The sequence below is a fragment of the Tachyglossus aculeatus genome, chromosome 22 (genome assembly GCF_015852505.1).
Source record: "Tachyglossus aculeatus isolate mTacAcu1 chromosome 22, mTacAcu1.pri, whole genome shotgun sequence".
In the NCBI taxonomy this organism is placed as follows: domain Eukaryota; kingdom Metazoa; phylum Chordata; class Mammalia; order Monotremata; family Tachyglossidae; genus Tachyglossus; species Tachyglossus aculeatus.
The window spans coordinates 36,623,905-36,644,923 of NC_052087.1; the positions used below are offsets into that span (position 1 = coordinate 36,623,905).

Here is a 21,019-nt window from a genome sequence, read left to right on the forward strand (position 1 = left end):
AAAACCAAACAGACTAACAAAATAAAATAAATAGAATAGATATGTACGAATAAAATGAATAAATAAATATTAACACAATTAATTAATTAATTAATTAATAGAACACATTAACAAAATAAAATAGACTAAATACGGACAAATATAATACATCTCACTTATTTCATGATAAAGCTCACCCAGCAGACAAGGGGGGGGGGGAGAGTGAGGCAGGATTAGAACCCAGGTCCTTGGGAGCTGAGGCCCTAAAGGAGCCTTCAGTTGGGTAGGGACCGTCTCTTTATGTTGCCAACTTGCGCTTCCCAGGCGCCCAGCACAGTGTTCTGCACACAGTAAGCGCTCAATAAATAGGATTGATTGATTGAATGCATGAGGGAGGCCTGTGAGCGGAGGATCACGGGAAAACCTTGAAGCCCAGAGCAGCCCTCTTGGACCCCCTGTGCCTCCTTCTTCTCTCCCTCCCCCTGCCAAGAGCCCCCGCCCCAGTTGAGCCCCCTGCTTTCCAGCTGGCGGGACAACCTTCAGGGAGAGAGGACTTGGAGGGAATCAGATCAGAAGCCCCCCGGAAGATCCCCTTCTCCAGCTTCTCCAGATGGAGTTCCCAGGTGAGGGCCTATTTTCCCAGTCAGGCCGCCTGCCCGCGATTCTTCCGACCTAAGTCACGGCACCGGTCCTGCCGGACATGATCCAGAAAGCTTTGGCCAGGTGCGGGGTGGGACCGGGAGGGGGTTTCCCCTCCCAGTCCCAAATTGTGATCCTTTCTCCCTAGTTCAAAAGGAGCCTCCTCTGTTCTCCGGGCCCGGAAGGGCCAGCAGATGTGGCTCCTGGGACGCAGGGGCCGGAGTGAAGCCACCCAGATTAGCCAAGCTCCTGCGGCTGGGGTTAGTGGGTCGGGCTCAGAGGGCCATCGGCTCAAGTCACTTACGTCACCACCTGTGCCCGCAGCCCACTGTGAGGGAGAGAAAGACAGAGACGGGAGAAGGAATCAGGCTGGGCGATTTCCGAGACAGCCCGTGGTTCACAGCTCCGAGCCCTCCGGGACAACCCTGGTCTTTCCCCCGAGGAGCCACCACTGGGGATCTTTTCCTTCTGTGGCCTCATCTCTGCCTCCCGCGGGGAGAGGGGAGCCAGGCTCAGCCTGGTTTAGTGGAAAAGGCACAGGCTTGGGAGCCCGAGGACTTGGGTTCCAATCCCGGGTCCACGACTTTGGGCAAATCGCTTAACTCCTCTGAGACTCAGTTTCGTCGTCTGTCAAATGGGGATTCCATATCTGTTCTACCTCCTACTAATGGGACTGGGAGCCCCAGGAAGGACAGAGGAACTCTATCCCGGTGGTTAGAACATATAGTGTGCTTCACACATACAACAAATACCATAATTGTTCATCTCTCTCTCACCTCGGGCTACCTCACCCCTGGAATCCCGGGGTTAGCTGGGAATATCGGATTCCGCTTATTCCCACTGGGGCACCCAAAGATGGTACAACCCACCCTCATGGGTCAGGGCTTCTCAGGGCCCTCATTGCAGGGCTCAGCAGGTTCCTCGGGGCCACCCGGACAGCGGGACAGGAGGCACTACCGGACCGAGTGTGAGGGCAAACACGGTCAAGACACGTTTTTCCAGAGATCCCGCTTCTCCAGAAAACAGTCTCCCTGCCTGCCATCACCACCTGTGCCTGGAGCTGAAGGAAAGCTCTGAGTCAACCCTCGGGAGACTTCAAACCCCAAGTTGGGGGGCTCGGTGGACCCTCGTTTTCCAGCCAGTAGAAAGGGGGCTCCCCAGTCCCCCCCGGGGGCCCAGAATTCGGCTTCTCGGGACGATCCCATTCTATTCAGAAAGGGCTCAGGACCGGACCGCCCCGTTTCGGAGATCAGCGGGATTTCCTCTACTCAAGCCACACATTAGGGGAACAGGGAGCTGCCAGGGGCGGCCGGGAGGAGAAGGCAAGTCTCAGCCAAACAGCGGGTCCTGACGGAATGGGAGCCGGAAGCAGGGACGGCAGGGAATACAGCGTGCCGGGAAGGGCAGCGTCACCGGGCAAGGCTGCCGCCGGGCCAGGGGCACCAGGGATGCGCCTTACTTGGGCCCGCCGCATTCGAGAGCTGCCACCTTGACCACAGGAAGCGTCTGGGAAGCCACCGGCTCGACGGTGAGCGTGTTCTCTTCCACGGCCGCCCGGACCAGCTCCGAAAGCTGCAGCACAGACCGGCAGCGGGAATCAGGGCCTCTCTGGGAGCGTCGCCCAACCCCATGTCTTCTTCCCCTCCATCCCCCTTCCCACCGCTCTGGGCCCCAGCTCCCACCCTCCCTCAGCCTCACCTCGCGCTTGCTGAAATCCAGGCAGGGGCCCACATCCTCGCGATAAATCCTCTCCAGGAAGGGGCAGGCTTTATCTAGGGTGGGGCTCTCCTTCCAGGCCTGGAATTCGGCGAATAGGTTCGAGTCCATCTACATGGGTGGGAGGGTGGTGGGGTGGCGGGGGGTGGGGGAGGGAAGATCCAGCCCCCAAGAGGGCCCATGTCAGGCCCTTGGGGCAACCCAGGCGAGCACAAATGAGCCACAGGAGTAGCCCGGCGAGGGTCGGGGCAGGCTTGGCAGAACGGACGCCCATCTCTCCGCCCCTCTCGCTGTTCTCAACAACACCCACCCTCTGACCAGCTCGCCGATTCCACTTGAGGGAGGAGAGGCTAGAAACCACCCGGCGGGGGGACGGATGCCGAGTTTGGGAGTTTGGCTGACCAACCTCTCTCCGATTTTAAAGGTCATCCAAACCCTGCCCCATTCCTTCGGCCTAGACATTAGAGGAGTGACCTCATCCCGTAACTTAACGCCTTCAGTTGGAGGGTGGGATCAAGGGGGGGAGATCAAGGATAAAGTGGCTAATTTTTCTTGTGAGTAAACTGAGGCCCTTAGAGGTCAAATGACCCTCCCAACCACGCTACCAGTGGCTGCGCTGGGAATAGGACTGGAGTCTGACTTCCAGGTAACTTGTTTTTTGCGGGGTGGAGAATGTCGATCCACAGCCCGCAAGGCAGGCGCTCTGGACACGGAGAGGCCAGGGAAGTGGTGCGGGTGAGACGGAAATTGGAATCAAAGAAAAATGAATGTCCGGAAGAGGCTAAGGATCGGGGGAGAATAGCCACCCGCCCTAGTTACAGTGCCCTGTTCTTTTCAAGTTGTTACCTGCCGGGAAGAGGAGGAAGAGGAACGGGAAAAGGAACATGAGGAGGAGGGCTCCCTGGGAAGCAATGGCCAAGCTGGCTCATAAGTGATGTGGATGGCCTTGCCTGGGACGATGCAGAGAAGCAAGGAGAGGAGGGTGGGCACCCCGGGCTGGGCGGAAGCCGCGGGCCAGACGACAGACGGGGAAGGAGAGGGACGGGCAGGACCGGGAGATAGAAGAGACACACAGAGAATGACGAAAAACGTTAGCGAGGGAGTGAGAAGCAGAGAACAGCGGCCCGACTGCTTTGTCCTTATCTCGCCGGTTTTGGCGAAAAGCTGGGCTCCGAGGACCTTGTAGAGAGCTCGAAGAGGATCAGGAAGTCCCTCCCCTGTGGTTGGGGAAAAGGAGGTCCTGGAGGATCTCCAGAGAGAAGGAACTGCCAGAAACACACAGAGAAAGTCAGAGCGGTTGTCGTTTGGGCCCAGGGTTAGATGGTTGGAAGATCCCTCCCATCCCACCCATTGGTGAGGGACTGTCATTGTTGGGGGGTGGGGGATTCACACAGCTATTCCACGCTGCAACCTCAGGTTAGTGACATCTGTGGGACCCCGAAGGGCCCCTCAGATCCCGCCCACTCCCCAGTGGATGGCTCTGACGGGAGGATCCGTCCGACTGGGCGGTGACCGCTGAGGAGATCGAGCCCCCAACGGGCCCCGGGAAAAGGCTTCCCTGTACAGTCCGCCCCAAACGCCGGCCTCGCCACCCCACCTCTGTGCACTCGGGGCTGGCGGGGTCGAAGGGGAGGCTGTGGCCGCCGGTGGGGCAGGCGGCGGGGCAGAGGGCGGCGCTGCTCGTGCTCTTGTTGCGGGAGTGCCCCTTCCGGAAGGCCGCTTTGGTGGGGCTCAGGAGTTGGGGGTGCAGCTCCCGGTTGGGAGAGGACGGGGTAGACGTGATGACCAGGGTCTTCAGGGCCGTCACCTCGGCCTGGAGCATGTCGATCTGGTCGGAGGGGAGGGCGGTCAGGCTCCCTGCCACCCCCACCAAAACCAGAGGCTGGGACCCCGGCATCGCAGAGCCCCAGCCCGTGGCTACCCACCACCTGTGCCCACGCACCCCTCCCCGAGAGCGGCCGAGGCAGCCTCCCCTTGGTTTGGCAGTCCCCACGTCTCGGATGGCCGCAGACCGGCAGGCTCTCTGGAGCTGACGCTATCTTTTTTTTTTTTAATGGCTTTTTTTTAAGCACCACGTGCCAGGCTCTAAGTGGTGTCCTAAGTGCGGAGGTAGAGGTAATCAGGTTGGACACAGTCCATATCCCACAGCCTTAATCCTCACTGGACTGGTGAGGAAAGAAGTAAAGTGACTTGCCCTAGGTCACAAAGTACACAAGAGGTAGGGTTGGGATTAGAACCCAGGTCCTTCTGACGCCCAGGTTTGGGCTCTCTCCTCTAGGCCATGCATCTGTGTCCCCTCACCTAGACAGAGCCAAACCTTTCTGCCTCTCTGGCCCCCCAAACCCTGTCCCGCTTCCCCACGTCAGTCTTGCTCTCATAATAGATTTGATCTTAGCCCCACGTGTTGCCAATTTGGACTTCCCAAGCGCTCAGTACAGTGCTCTGCACATAGTAAGCGCTCAATAAATACGATTGATGATGATGACGTGGGACAGGGACAGGCTCTGGGAAGGCAGAGGAAAGCAAGAGGCTTCTGGTCTCACCTTCCCGCGAGCTTCCATCAGCTGCTTCTCAGACGCGGCCTGTTTGGTGTTGGCCTCTCGCACCATTTTGTGGGCTTCCTGCCGGGGGAAGGGGAGAAGACCAGGGCCAGGGTCCCGCTGGTCGTCAAAGCCGGTCGCCGGCTTTCCAGACTCGAGGGCAGCCCTCCCTCCCTTCCAGGCCGCCCTACCACGGGGGCGGTGGGCCCGGCTGAGCCACGCTCGAGGAGGAAGTGGTTCCTTCCTCCGAGCTCCAGCTACTCTGTCCACGCCACTGGTTCCACGGAGGGCTGCCCCATGAGGACACACGTGCCGGATTTCTTGGCCGAGGGGGGAGACCCTGCCGGACACTGAGGCGAGCAGGGTCTCTCAGCTGCCTTTGACACTGTGGACCACCCCCTTCTCCTCAACACGTTATCTGACCTTGGCTTCACAGACTCCGTCCTCTCCTGGTTCTCCTCTTATCTCTCCGGTCGTTCTTTCTCAGTCTCTTTTGCAGGCTCCTCCTCCCCCTCCCATCCTCTTACTGTGGGAGTTCCCCAAGGTTCAGTGCTTGGTCCCCTTCTGTTCTCAATCTACACTCACTCCCTTGGTGACCTCATTCGCTCCCACGGCTTCAACTATCACCTCTACGCTGATGACACCCAGATCTACATCTCTGCCCCTGCTCTCTCCCCCTCCCTCCAGGCTCGCATCTCCTCCTGCCTTCAGGACATCTCCATCTGGATGTCCGCCCGCCACCTAAAGCTCAACATGTCGAAGACTGAGCTCCTTGTCTTCCCTCCCAAACCTTGTCCTCTCCCTGACTTTCCCATCTCTGTTGACGGCACTACCATCCTTCCCGTCTCACAAGCCCGCAACCTTGGTGTCATCCTCGTCTCCGCTCTCTCATTCACCCCTCACATCCAAGCCGTCACCAAAACCTGCCGGTCTCAGCTCCGCAACATTGCCAAGATCCGCCCTTTCCTCTCCATCCAAACCGCTACCCTGCTAATTCAAGCTCTCATCCTATCCCGTCTGGACTACTGCACTAGCCTTCTCTCTGATCTCCCATCCTCGTGTCTCTCTCCACTTCAATCCATACTTCATGCTGCTGCCCGGATTATCTTTGTCCAGAAACGCTCTGGACATATCACTCCCCTCCTCAAAAACCTCCAATGGCTACCGATCAATCTGCGCATCAGGCAGAAACTCCTCACCCTGGGCTTCAAGGCTCTCCATCACCTCGCCCCCCTCCTACCTCACCTCCCTTCTCTCCTTCTACTGCCCAGCCCGCACCCTCCGCTCCTCCACCACTAATCTCCTCACTGTACCTCGCTCTCGCCTGTCCCGCCATCGACCCCCGGCCCACGTCATCCCCCGGGCCTGGAATGCCCTCCCTCTGCCCATCCGCCAAGCTAGCTCTCTTCCTCCCTTCAAGGCCCTCCTGAGAGCTCACCTCCTCCAGGAGGCCTTCCCAGATTGAGCCCCTTCTTTCCTCTCCCCCTCGTCCCCCTCTCCATCCCCCCGCCTTACCGCCTTCCCCTCCCCACAGCACCTGTATATATGTATATATGGTTGTACATATTTATTACTCTGTTTATTTATTTATTTATTTATTTTACTTGTACATTTCTATCCTACTTATTTTATTTTGTTGGTATGTTTGGTTCTGTTCTCTGTCTCCCCCTTTTAGACTGTGAGCCCACTATCGGGTAGGGACTGTCTCTATGTGATGCCAATTTGTACTTCCCAAGCGCTTAGTACAGTGCTCTGCACATAGTAAGCGCTCAATAAATACGATTGATTGATTGATTGATTGATTGATACACATCTCCAAGGCTCTCGAGCTTCGGCACGGTTTCCCAGGCCCTAGCTCTGGAATGGCAGGGGAGCGGAGTGACAACTGCTTGGGGGAGCAAGAGAGGGAAGGGGAGGAAAAGGAAGGAAAGGGCAGAAGGATGGACGGAAGGGAAGGGCGGATGGACAGATGGACGAAAGGGAGGAGCCTCGGGCAGTCACTAAAGTGCTGAGCTGTGGCCAATAATAATAATAATCATAATGGCATTTATTAAGCGCTATGTGCAAAGCATCGTCCTAAGCGCTGGGCACTGTTACTGAAAACACAAGCCGAGGTGCCTAGTGGGATCCACCTCTCTGACCCTGGGTCCCACTGTGGAACAGAGGGATGCACTAGTTTTGCCACTTTTTTATGGTGTTTGTTAAGCACTTACTACGTGCCAGGCGCTGTACTAAGCACAGGGGTAGATACGAGATCATCAAGTTGGACACGGTCCGTGTCCCACACTAGGCTCACCGTCTTGAGCCCCATTTTGCAGATGAGGTAACTGAGGTACAGCAAAGTTAAGTGACTTGCCCGCGGTCACACAGCAGGCAAGCGGTAGAGCCGGGATTAGAACCCGGGTGTTTCCGGGAAGCAGCGTGGCTCAGCGGAAGGAGTCCGGTTCAAATCCCGGCTCCGCCAATTGTCAACTGTGTGACTTTGAGCAAGTCACTTCAATTCTCTGGGCCTCACTTTCCCCATCTGTAAAATGGGGATGAAGACTGTGAGCCCCCCGTGGGACAACCGGATCACCTTGTAACCTCCCCAGTGTTTAGAACAGTGCTTTGCACATAGTAAGTGCTTAATAAATGCCATTATTATTATTATTATTTTTTTTTACTCCCAGGCCCATTGCTCTATCCATCAGACGACACTGCTTCTTTTGGTAGGACGGAGTTGGGTGTGAGGGTGGCTTGAGGTACCTCAAAAAGACTGGCTGTCAGTTCTTCCAGCTCCTGCTCCAGCTGCTCTCGGACCTTTGACAATCGCTCACACTCTTCATCCTTCAGCTTCAGCTCCTGTGGCGACGAAGGGTTTGAGCAACGGTGGCTAGAAAGCAAGCTTCTCTGAGGGCAGGGACCGAGAGTCTCCCACCTCTATGATATGGTTTTGTCATTCATTCAATCATATTTATTGAGCGCTTACTGTGTGCAGAGCACACAGTACTTGGGAAGTACAAGTCGGCAACATATAGAGACGGCCCCCACCCAACAACGGGCTCACAGTCTAGAAGGGGGAGACAGACAACAAAACAAAACATGTGGACAGGTGTCAAGTTGTCAGAACAAATAGAATTAAAGCTAAATAAAATAAATAAATAAAATAAATGACGGCATTTGTTAAGCGCTTACTATGTGCAAAGCACTGTTCTAAGCGCTGGGAAGGATACACGGTGATCAGGTTGTCCCACATGGGGCTCACAGTCTTAATCCCCATTTTACAGATGAGGGAACGGAGGCCCAGAGAAGTGAAGTGACTTGCCCAAAGGTCACACAGCTGACAGTTGGCGGAGCCGGGATTAGAACCCACGACCTCTGGCTCCCGAGCCCATGCTCTTTCCACTGAGCCACGCTGTTTCTCTAAATGCACATCATTAACAAAATAAATAGAATAGTAAATATGTACCAGTAAAAGAAACAGAGTAATAAATCTGTACAAATGTATGTACAGGTGCTGTGGGGAGGGGAAGGAGGCAGGGCTGGGGGGATGGGGAGGAGGAGAGGAAAAAGGGGGCTCAGCCTGGGAAGGCCTCTTGGAGGAGGTGAGCTCTCCGTAGGTCTTCGCCTTGTAGAGTGTAAGCTCCTTAAGGGCGGGGATCGCATCGACCAACTCTATTTTACTTTGCCAAGCGCTTAATACAGTGCTCTGCATACAGTGAGGGCTGTAAATATTTATTCATTTATTTTACTTGTACATATTTATTCTACTTATTTTATTTTGTTAATATGCTTTGTTTTGTTCTCTGTCTCCCCCTTCTAGACTGTGAGCCCACTGTTGGGTAGGGACCGTCTCTAGATGTTGCCAACTTGGACTTCCCAAGCGCTTAACACAGTGCTCTGCACACAGTAAGGGCTCAGTCAGTACCACTGATTGATTCAGAACATCAGTCTTTCCCAAATCCCACCCTTCTGCCCCTAGACTACGGGAGCTTCCCGGTCCGGGTGGTCAGCCTTTAGTCAAATCAATCCCCGCCTGCTCCCTCGACCGCTCGCCAGCCCACCCCCGGAGCCCACCCAAGAACCACCCTTCTGACTCCAGACTACAGAAGCCTCCCGCTCCAGATGGCCAGGCTTCCCCTCCATCCATCCATGAATCATCATCATCATCATCATCAATCGTATTTATTGAGTGCTTACTATGTGCAGAGCACTGGACTAAGCGCTTGGGAAGTACAAATTGGCAACACATAGAGACAGTCCCTACCCAACAGTGGGCTCACAGTCTAAAAGGGGGAGACAGAGAACATAACCAAACATACTAACAAAATAAAATAAATAGAATAGATATGTACAAGTAAAATAAATTGAGTAAAAAAAATATGTACAAACATATATACATATATACAGGTGCTGTGGGGAAGGGAAGGAGGTAAGATGGGGGGATGGAGAGGGGGACGAGGGGGAGAGGAAGGAAGGGGCTCAGTCTGGGAAGGCCTCCTGGAGGAGGTGAGCTCTCAGCAGGGCCTTGAAGGGAGGAAGAGAGCTAGCTTGGCGGATGGGCAGAGGGAGGGCATTCCAGGCCCGGGGGATGATGTGGGCTGGGGGTCGATGGCGGGACAGGCAAGAGCGAGGTACGGTGAGGAGATCAGCGGTGGAGGAGCGGAGGGTGCGGGCTGGGCTGGAGAAGGAGAGAAGGGAGGTGAGGTAGGAGGGGGCGAGGGGATGGACAGCCTTGAAGCCCAGGGTGAGGAGTTTCTGCCTGATGCGCAGATTGATTGGCAGCCACTGGAGATTTTTGAGGAGGGGAGTGATATGCCCAGAGCGTTTCTGGACAAAGATAATCCGGGCAGCAGCATGAAGTATGGATTGAAGTGGAGAGAGACACGATCAATCAATCTTTCCCCGTCCCCACCATTTGCCAGCCCAGCTCCAGAGCCCCTGAAAGGCCGGGCTCCCCTCATACCTTCTGAGCCCTGTGTAACTCTTCTTTCAAGAACTCAGAGCCCTTCTCGCGGATCTCCACGGAGGAGCTGCGCAGGCGGGAGACGCCCAGGGGGTCGGCGGGGCAGCCCCCCTCTCGCCCGGCCTCCGCCGGTGGGTCCTTCCTCGCTTCGCCCGCAGCGGAGCCCGGCCAGGTGCCCGCCGGCCGGGGCTGCGCTGGGCATAACGGCCGGCCGTCTTCCTCTGCCTGGCGGGGGCTGTGGGGGCACACACTGGTATCCACGGCGGGCCGGGGGGCGGCTTCGGTGCCAGGAGAGGCTGAGAGGGCCAGGACCCTGTCGGGAGGGGATCCCACCCAAAGACACCAAAATCAGGAAGGGGGGAGGGCACAGAATCAATAAATCAGTTGATAACAGAATCAATAACAGCATCAATTAATTCCAACCTGTGCCCAACCTGACGACCTTTCATTCATTCATCCATTCAATCGTATTGACTGAGCGCTTACTGTGTGCAGAGCACTGGACTAAGCGCTTGGGAAGTCCAGGTTGGCAACATCTAGAGACGGTCCCTACCCAACAGCGGGCTCACAGTCTAGAAGGGGGAGACAGAGAACAAAACATATTAACAAAATAAAATAAGCAGAATAAATATGTACAAGTAAAATAGAGTCATTTAGACCTATCGACCCCTCTTGTACCAGTGTTCAGCACATAGTAAGAGCTTAACAAATACCCGTTACTGTTGTTATTATTTACTCTGTCTACCCCCACGGAAGCTAGGGAGGTGAACGTGGGACAGGTCAGAATGCCGAAGCTGTCCAGGTGAAAAATACATCTAAGGCTTGGGCAAACTGATGAACCCCAGGGGGTTCACTGTGGGTTATCTGAGAAACTCATGGATGTAGACAGAAACGTTAGCGATAATAATAATAATGACATTTATTAAGCGCCTACTATGTGCAAAGCACTGGCAGAAGGCTCGAGAAGGTGATAGGTCCGTATTATTCATCCTTAATTTGAGAAGTAATGTGACTTGGTGGGAAGACCGTGGGTCTGGGAGACAGGAGACCTGGTTCTAAATCCCAGTTCTGCCACTTGCCACCTTATAAGCCCTTGGGCAAGTCACTTAAATTCTCTGGGCCTCAGTATTCCCACCTGTAAAAGTGAGGCTAAAATACCTGCTCTCCTTCCTTAGACTGTGAGGCCCACATGGGACAGGGTCACTGCACTGCTTAATGAAGTGCTTGGCACGTCGTCGTAAGTACTTAATAAATTCCACCATCATCATAATTAGTGCTATTAATTTACACAGCACTATTATTGGAACAAAGTGCTTTCACTGCAATGATTTCATTTTATCCTCACAACATCCCTAAGGGGTAGGGACAGGTAGGTATTATCCTCATGAGGGAATTTAAATCCAGAGAGAGGCATTAAACGATCTATCTAAGGTCCCACAGCAGGCCAATTGCAGAGCTGGGACTAAAACTCATATTTGCGATCTTTCCACCTCCTTCCCCTCCCCATAGCACCTGTATATATGTTTGTGAGCATTTATTACTCTATTTATTTATTTTATTTGTACATGTTTATTCTATTTATTTTATTTCATTAATATGTTTTGCTTTGTTCTCTGTCTCCCCCTTCTAGACTGTGAGCCCACTGTTGGGTAGGGACCGTCTCTATATGTTGCCAACTTGTACTTCCCAAGCGCTTAGTACAGTGCTCTGCACACAGTAAACGCTCAATAAATACGATTGAATGAATGAATGAATGAATACTTCCACTCAATATTGCCCCGGAGGGATTATTATTGGAAATCCCCCCTCCCAGCCCCATAGCACTTTCGTTCATATCTGTAATCTATTTATTTATTTTCACGTCTGTTTCCCCTTCTAGACTGTAAGCTTGTGGGCAGGGAACATGTCTGTTTATTATATTGTACTCTCCCACACACTTACTACAGTGCTCTACACATAGTATGTGCTCAATAAGTACAATTGCATGCCTGAATGAATGATTAGAGGAGAAGCAGAGTGGCCACGAGTATATATGTTTGTACATATTTATTACTCTTTATTTAATTTACTTGTACATATCTACCCCTTTTAGACTGTGAGCCCACTGTTGGGCAGGGACTGTCTCTATATGTTGCCAATTTGTACTTCCCAAGCGCTTAGTACAGTGCTCTGCACACAGTAAGCACTCAATAAATACGATTGATGATGATGATGATGATGATATCTATTCTATTTATTTTATTAATATGTTTGGTTTTGTTCTCTGTCTCCCTCTTCTAGACTGTGAGCCCACTGTTGGGCAGGGACTGTCTCTATATGTTGCCAACTTGTACTTCCCAAGCACTTAGTACAGTGCTCTGCACACAGTAAGCGCTCAATAAATATTATTGATTGATTGATTGGGAGTCGGAAGGACTTGGGTTTTAATTCCAGCTCCACGCCACTTGTCTGTTGTGTGACCTTGGGCAAGTCACTTCACTCATCTGTGACTCAGTTATCTTATCAGAGAAGCAGCGTGGCTCAGTGGAAAGAGTGCGGGATTGGGAGTCAGAGGTCATGGGTTCTAATCTAACACAGAAAGCGCTCAATAAATACGATTGATTGATTGATTGATCTAGTGGCTCTGCCACTTATCAGCTGTGTGACTTTGGGCAAGTCACTTAACTTCTCTGTGCCTCAGTTACCTCATCTGGAAAATGGGGATTAAGACTGTGAGCCCCGGGTGGGACAACCTTTCATTCATTCCTTCAATCGTATTTATTGAGCGCTTACTGTGTGCAGAGCACTGGACTAAGCGCTTGGGAAGTACAAGTTGGCAACATCTAGAGACGGTCCCTACCCAACAGTGGGTTCACAGTCTAGAAGGGGGAGACAGAGAACAAAACATATTAACAAAATAAAATAAATAGAATAAATATGTACAAATAGAGTAATAGATACGTACAAACATATATACAGGTGCTGTGGGGAGGGGAAGGAGGTAAGGTGGGCGGCAGGGGGAGGAGGGAGAGAGGAAGGAGGGGCCTCAATCTGGGCCCTGATTACCTTGTATCTCCCCCAGCGCTTAGAACAGTGCTTGGCACATAGTAAGCGCTTAATGAATACCAAAATTATTATTATTATGATTGTTAAATGAGGATTGATTAACCTGTCTCCCCGTTTTAGACTGTGAGCCCTCTGTTGGGTAGGGACTGTCTCTATATGTTGCCAACTTGTACTTCCCAAGTGCTTAGTACAGTGCTCTGCACACAGTAAGCGCTCAATAAATACAATTGATTGATTGACTGATTGACTGAGATTGTGAGCCACATGTGTGCCCAACCTGACTAGCTTCTATCTATCCCAGAACTTCAAACGGTGTTTGATACATAGTAAGCACTTAACAGATACCACATTAAAAATATATATATTAGAAGGGAAATGTAGGGGTATTTAGAAGATTCACCCCTAACCACAAGGAGGGATGCCCAGGAAGGCAGCCATCCCACAGCCCCTCCAGTACCTAGTCTCCCCCAAGTGCTTAGTACAGTGCTCTGCACATAGTAAGCGCTCAATAAATACGACTGATGATGATGAATCCTGAGCCGGTCGGACCACTGAGCTGCCCGGGGTTGGTACCCAAGTTGGTTCACATTCAGACACGGGACAAACCCAACGGGCACGGGGCCCAAGATGGGAGTCCGGAGCTTGGGGTGCTCTTGGCCCAACTCAAACGTCTAGTACGGTGCTCGGCACAGAGCGAGCACTCGGTAAGTACTATCCATGGAGTCATCCATTCATTCATTCAATCGTATTTACTGAGCGCTTGCTGTGTGCAGAGCACTGGACTGAGCGCTTGGGAGGTCCAACGTCTAGAGCCGGTCCCTACCCAACGACGGGCTCACAGTCTAGAAGGGGGAGGCGGACAACGAAACAAAACACGTGGATGGGTGTCAAGTCGTCAGAACAAATAGAATTAAACTGAAATGCACATCATTAACAAAATAGAGTAGTAAATATGTACAAATAAAATAAATACAGTAATAAATCTGCACAAATATAGATAAGTGCTGTGGGGAGGGGAAGGAGGTAGGGCCGGGGGATGGGGAGGAGGAGAGGAAAAAGGGGGCTCAGTCTGGGAAGGCCTCCTGGAGGAGGTGAGCTCTCCTATTTCCTCCTCCCTCCCGTGGCTCAGGGCAAGACCCCGGGCTTGGAAGTCAGAGGTCATGGGTTCTAATCCCGGCTCTGCCACTTGTCTGCTGTGTGACCTTGGGCAAGTCACTTCACTTCTCTGAGCCTCACTTACCTCATCTGCTAAATGGGGATTAAGACCGTGAGCTCCATGTAGCGCAACCTGATTACTCTGTATTCCCCTCCCAGCGCTTAGAACAGTGCTTGGCACATAGTAAGTGCTTAACAAATGCCATTATTATTATTATTACATTACACCCCCAGCCCAGAACAGAGGCCGCCCTTGCCAGCTGCTTCCCTCAGCACCGCGTTGGCATCCGGAGGGCTTTGAGTGTGGTGAGGGAAAGGCAGGAGGACGCCGTGGGCCAAAAGAGAACAGATCAAGCGAGAGATCAATCAATCAATCAATCAATCAATCGTATTTATTGAACACTTACTGTGTGCAGAGCACTGGACTAAGCGCTTGGGAAGTACAAATTGGCAACATATAGAGACAGTCCCTACCCAACAGTGGGCTCACAGTCTAAAAGGGGGAGACAGAGAACAGAACAAAACATACTAAGTAAAATAAATAGAATAGATATGGACAAGTAAAATAAATAAATAAATAAATAAACAAATAAATAAATAAATAAACAAACAAATAAATAAATGAATAATAGAGTAATAAATATGTACAGACATATACACATGTATACAGGTGCTGTGGGGAAGGGAAGGAGGTAAGATGGGGAGTATGGAGAGGGGAACGAGGGGGAGAGGAAGGAAGGGGCTCAGTGTGGGAAGGCCTCCTGGAGGAGGTGAGCTCTCAGCAGGGCCTTGAAGGGAGGACGAGAGCGAGCTTGGCGGATGGGCAGAGGGAGGGCATTCCCCCGGCACCCCCGTCCTTCCTGCTCTGAAAGCCCCCTCCACCCTGCCCCGACAGAGCTGGGCCCCAGATGGTGGCCTGCTTCGCCAACAATCAATCAATCGTATTTATTGAGCGCTTACTGTGTGCAGAGCACTGTACTAAGCGAACACAGCAGGACGTGAGCTCAGACCAGGGAGTAAAAAAGCCTCGACTGAGAACGACGCAAGAATCTGAGCTCTGTGGGGTGGGGAGGACCAGGCTCGCAAGCGGGGGGGACGCGGGCGCCTGCTGCTCGGGCCCCAGAGGGGAGACAAATCGGCCACGAGAGACTCAGGGAGGGAGCCGGACTGCATCATCATCATCATCATCAATCGTATTTATTGAGCGCTTACTATGTGCAGAGCACTGGACTAAGCGCTTGGGAAGTACAAATCGGCAACATATAGAGACAGTCCCTACCCAACAGCGGGCTCACAGTCTAGAAGGGGGAGACAGACAACAGAACCAAACATACTAACAAAATAAAATAAATAGAATAGATATGAACAATAGATATCATCATCATCATCATCATCATCAATGGTATTTATTGAGAGCTTACTGTGTGCAGAGCACTGTACTAAGCGCTTGGGAAGTACAAACTGGCAACATCTAGAGACGGTCCCTACCCAACAGCGGGCTCACAGTCTAGAAGGGGGAGACAGACAACAGAACCAAACATACTAACAAAATAAAATAAATAGAATAGATATGAACAATAGATATCATCATCATCAATGGTATTTATTGAGCACTAACTGTGTGCAGAGCACTGTACTAAGTGCTTGGGAAGTACAAATTGGCAACATCTAGAGACAGTCCCTACCCAACAGCGGGCTCACAGTCTAAAAGGGGGAGACAGACAACAGAACCAAACATACTAACAAAATAAAATAAATAGAATAGATATGAACAATAGATATCATCATCATCATCATCATCATCAATGGTATTTATTGAGAGCTTACTGTGTGCAGAGCACTGTACTAAGCGCTTGGGAAGTACAAACTGGCAACATCTAGAGACGGTCCCTACCCAACAGCGGGCTCACAGTCTAGAAGGGGGAGACAGACAACAGAACCAAACATACTAACAAAATAAAATAAATAGAATAGATATGAACAATAGATATCATCATCATCAATGGTATTTATTGAGCACTAACTGTGTGCAGAGCACTGTACTAAGTGCTTGGGAAGTACAAATTGGCAACATCTAGAGACAGTCCCTACCCAACAGCGGGCTCACAGTCTAAAAGGGGGAGACAGACAACAGAACCAAACATACTAACAAAATAAAATAAATAGAATAGATATGAACAATAGATATCATCATCATCAATCGTATTTATTGAGCGCTTACTGTGTGCAGAGCACTGTACTTGGGAAGTACAAATTGGCAACATCTTGAGACAGTCCCTACCCAACAGTGGGTTTACAGTCTAAAAGGGGGAGACAGAGAACTAAACCAAACATACTAACAAAATAAAATAAATAGATCTGCTCGCGGCCCTACCCTCTCCACATGCTGGCTCTCCGACCGTCCCGGGGCCCCTGCACGGGAGCGGCGTGCTGCAGCGGCTGCAGCAAAGGCGCTCATGCAACGGAGCTCCTGCACCGCGGCTCAGAATGGCCTAGTGGAGAGAGCACAGGCCTCAGAGTCAGAAGGACCTGGGTTCTAATCCCAGCTCTGCTACTTGTTTGCTGTGTGACCCGGGGCAAGTCACTTCACTTCTCTGGGCCTCAGTTCCGTCATCTGTAAAATAGGGATTAAGCCTGTGAACCCCACATGGGACAACCTGATCCCCTCGAGAAGCAGCGTGGCTCAATGGGAAGGGCCCGGGCTTTGGAGTCGGAGGTGATGGGTTCAAATCCCGGCTCCGCTACTTGTCGGCTGTGTGACTTTGGGCAAGTCACTTCACTTCTCTGGGCCTCAGTGACCTCATCTGCAAAATGGGGATTAAGACTGTGAGCCCCACGTGGGATAACCTGATCACCTTGTACTCTCCCCAGCGCTTAGAACAGTGCTTTGCACATAGTAAGCGCTTAATAAATGCCATCATTATTATTATTATTGTATCTCCCCCAGTGCTTACAACAGTGCTTTGCACACAGTAAGCGCTTAATAAATGCCATTATTATTATTATTATTGTATCTCTCCCATTGCTAGAACAGTGCTTTGCACATAGTAAGCACTTAACAAATGCCATCAGTAATTACGTGGGACAGGGACTGTATCCAATCCAATTTGCTTGTAACCATCCCTGTGCTTAGTACAGGCACTGTACTAAGCACTTAATACCACAATTATGATTATTATGATTATTATGATTATTAATAATAATAATGATGATGGCATTTGTTAAGTGCTTACTACGTGCCAAGCACCGTTCTAAACACCCGTGTAGCTACAAGGTAATCAGGTTGTCTCATGTGAGACAACCCTGTCTCCCCCTTTTAGACTGTGAGCCCACTGTTGGGTAGGGACTGTCTCTGTATGTTGCCAACTTGTCCTTCCCAAGCGCTTAGTACAGTGCTCTGCACACAGTAAGCGCTCAATAAATGCGATCGATGATGATGATGATGATGATGTGGGGCTCACAGTTTTCATCCCCATTTTACAGATGAGGGAACTGAGGTACAGAGAAGTGAAGTGACCGGCCCAAGGTCACACAGCAGACATCTGGTGGAGCCAGAATTAGAACCCACGACCTCTGACTCCCAAGCCCGGGCTCCTGCCACTTCTCTAATTATTATTATTATAATTAATATATAGTATGAAATTATTAATTATATATGATAACATAATTATAGTAATTATTATTAGCCCAGCCTGCAGGAACAGGTCCTGCTCCACGCCTCAGTTTCTCCCAGTTGTTTAATGGGAGTTTCAATTGTCCCAGTTTCTCTCCTCGGGGTGGGGGAGACGGGAGGCGGAGGGGGCGGCCTGAGGTGGTGGCTTCCTCCCCGGGCCCGGGTTTGGAAGCCACCGACAGTTGGCAACTGTGCCCCTTCGACTTCAGCCCCGGTTTGGGGTCCCACCCGCCTGACCTGGGCAAGCAATTAGGGGGGAGCGGCAAAACACCACGGGATCCACTGCTGCGCCATAATCCTCAAAAATCTCCAGTGGCTACCAATCAATCTGCGCATCAGGCAGAAACTCCTCACCCTGGGCTTCCAGGCTGTCCATCCCCTCGCCCCCTCCTACCTCCCCTCCCTTCTCTCCTTTTCCAGCCCAGCCCGCACCCTCCGCTCCTCTGCCGCCGCTCACCTCCTCGCTGGGCCAACTTGTTACCAACTTGTCCTTCCCAAGCGCTTAGTACAGTGCTCTGCACACAGTAAGCGCTCAATAAATACGATTGATGATCATCATCAATCGTATTTATTGAGCGCTTACTGTGTGCAGAGCACTGTCATCAATCGTATTTATTGAGCGCTTACTGTGTGCAGAGCACTGTACTAAGCGCTTGGGAAGTACAGATTGGCAACATATAGAGACAGTCGCTACCCAACAGTGGGCTCACAGTCTAAAAGGGGGAGACAGAACAGAACCAAACATACTAACAAAATAAAATGAATAGAATAGATATGAACAGACGATGATGATGGGCCTCATTCTCGCCTGTCCCACCATCGACCCCCGGCCCACGTCCTTCCCCTGGCCCGGAATGCCCTCCCTCCGCACATCCGTCAAGCTTCAAAGCCCCACTGTGAGCTCACCTCCTCCAAGAGGCCTTCCCAGACTGAGCCCCCTTTTTCCCCTCCTCCTCCCCATCCTCCCCGCCCTACCTCCTTCCCCTCCCCACAGCCCCTGTATATATGTTTGTACAGATTTATCACTATTTATCACTAGAGAAGCAGCGTGGCTCAGTGGAAAGAGCATGGACTTTGGAGTCAGAGGTCATGGGTTCAAACTCCGACTCCGCCACATGTCTGCTGTGTGATCTTGGGCAAGTCACTTAACTTCTCTGGGCCTCAGTTACCTCATCTGTAAAATGGGGATTAAGACTGTGAGCCCCACGTGGGACAACCTGATCACCCTGTATCCTCCCCAGCGCTTATAACAGTGCTTTGCACATAGTAAGCACTTAACAAATGCCAATTATTATTATTATTATTTATTTTACTCGTACATATTTACTATTCTATTTATTTTGTTAGTGATGTGCATTTAGCTTTATTTCTATTTGTTCTGACGACTTGACACCGGTCCACATGCTTTGTTTTGTTGTCTGTCTCCCCCTTCTAGACTGTGAGCCTGCTGTTGGGTAGGGACCGTCTCTCTATAATAATAATAATAATGGCATTTGTTAAGCGCTTACTATGTGCAGAGCACTGCTCTAAGCACCGGTGGGGATACAAGGTGATCAAGTTGTCCCACGGGGGGGCTCACAGTCTTAATCCCCATTTTACAGATGAGGGAACTGAGGTTCAGAGAAGTGAAGTGACTTGCCCAAGGTCACACAGCAGACATGTGGCAGAGTCGGGATTCGAACCCATGACCTCTGACTCCCAAGCCTGTGCTCTTTCCACTGAGCCACGCTGGTGGCTCCAGTTTCCTTCCTTGTTGGAAGGGAGGCAATTTTCAGGAGCAGCATGGCAGAGGGGAAGGATTCCCAGAGTTCTGGAACTGGGATAGGGCTGGCTTTCTCTATATGTTCCCAATTTGTACTTTCCAAGCGCTTAGTACAGTGCTCTGCACATAGTAAGCGCTCAATAAATACGATTGATGATGATGGTCTGAGAGGCCGACTGGCCTTTCTTTCCCCTCGCTGGGGAGCAGGGACCGGCCACCTGATAAGGAGGTTAGGCCAGTTAAACAATAATAATAATAATAATAATAATGGTGGCATTTATTAAGCGCTTACTATGTGCAAAGCACTGTTCTAAGCTCTGGGGAGGTTACAAGGTGATCAGGTTGTCCCACGGGGGGCTCAGTCTTAATCCCCATTTTTCCAGATGAGGTCACTGAGGCCCAGAGAAGCGAAGTGACCTGCCCAAAGTCACACAGCTGACAGTTGATGGAGTTGGGATTCGAGCAGCGTGGCTCAGTGGAAAAGAGCCCGGGCTTTGGAGTCAGAGGTCATGGGTTCAAATCCCGGCTCCGCCAATTGTCAGCTGTGTGACTTTGGGCAAGTCACTTCACTTCTCTGTGCCTCAGTTACCTCATCTGTAAAATGGGGCTTAAGACTGTGAGCCCCCCGTGGGACAACCTGATCACCTTGTAACCTCCCCGGCGCTTAGAACAGTGCTTTGCACATAGTAAGCGCTTAATAAATGCCATTATTATTATTAAATGGTCGCCGAGGGCACTGGGCCATCATGCCGACTTCCTCACAGACCCTTTGCCTCCGCTCTGGGCCCAAGAGCATCATCATCATCAATCGTATTTATTGAGCGCTTACTATGTGCAGAGCACTGTACTAAGCGCTTGGGAAGTACAAATTGGCAACATCTAGAGACAGTCCCTACCCAACAGTGGGCTCACAGTCTAAAAGGGGGAGACAGAGAACAGAACCAAACATACTAACAAAATAAAATAAATAGAATAGATATGTACAAGTAAAATAGAGTAACAAATATGTACAAACATATGTACATATATGTATATATATGCACAGAGCACAGCAGGGAGCTCGGGAGGCCAGAAACCACTTGGCATTTCCTTCCTGGACTGGTTTTATTTTTTAGCTCTGGGGATGGAGCGCCGCTGAACGCTGAAATCCAGCCGCCTGCTCGGCGCCTCAAAGTGAATCGATCCATCTGCAGGAACGGCAGCAGAATAATAATACTAATGATGGCATTTGTTAAGCGCTTACTATGTGCAAAGCACTGTTCTAAGCGCTGGGGAGGTTGCAAGGTGATCAGGTTGTCCCACGGGGGGGCTCACAGTCTTCATCCCCATTTTACAGATGAAGTCACTGAGGCACACAGAGAATCAATCAATCAATCGTATTTATTGAGAGCTCACTGTGTGCAGAGCACTGGACTACGCGCTTGGGAAGTACAAGTTGGCAACATAGAGAGACAGTCCCTACCCAACAGTGGGCTCACAGTCTAGAAGGGGGAGACAGAGAACAAAACCAAACATACTAACAAAATAAAATAAATAGAATAGATATGTACAAGTAAAATACATAA

The 21,019-nt window shown here is 51.1% G+C and overlaps 1 protein-coding gene across 7 annotated transcripts in view; it reads right to left on the bottom strand.

The window, feature by feature from the left end:
• RAB3IL1 (RAB3A interacting protein like 1) overlaps window positions 1–21,019 on the bottom strand; it is a 58,042-nt gene that overhangs the window by 14,618 nt on the left and 22,405 nt on the right. The window contains exons 2-10 of one of the 7 annotated variants that reach the window (XM_038764523.1): window positions 16,394–16,511; window positions 9,820–10,132; window positions 7,620–7,715; window positions 4,878–4,955; window positions 3,932–4,162; window positions 3,181–3,330; window positions 2,317–2,445; window positions 2,078–2,190; window positions 923–946 (exon numbers count right to left, since the gene is read on the bottom strand). In XM_038764523.1, the coding sequence (XP_038620451.1) occupies window positions 923–946; window positions 2,078–2,190; window positions 2,317–2,445; window positions 3,181–3,330; window positions 3,932–4,162; window positions 4,878–4,955; window positions 7,620–7,715; window positions 9,820–10,132; window positions 16,394–16,404 (1,145 nt within the window). In that variant the 5' untranslated portion in view covers window positions 16,405–16,511. The remainder of the gene's footprint in view (window positions 1–922; window positions 947–2,077; window positions 2,191–2,316; window positions 2,446–3,180; window positions 3,331–3,931; window positions 4,163–4,877; window positions 4,956–7,619; window positions 7,716–9,819; window positions 10,133–16,393; window positions 16,512–21,019) is intronic. The other 6 variants (XM_038764525.1, XM_038764522.1, XM_038764527.1 and 3 more) reach the window with 6 other exon arrangements.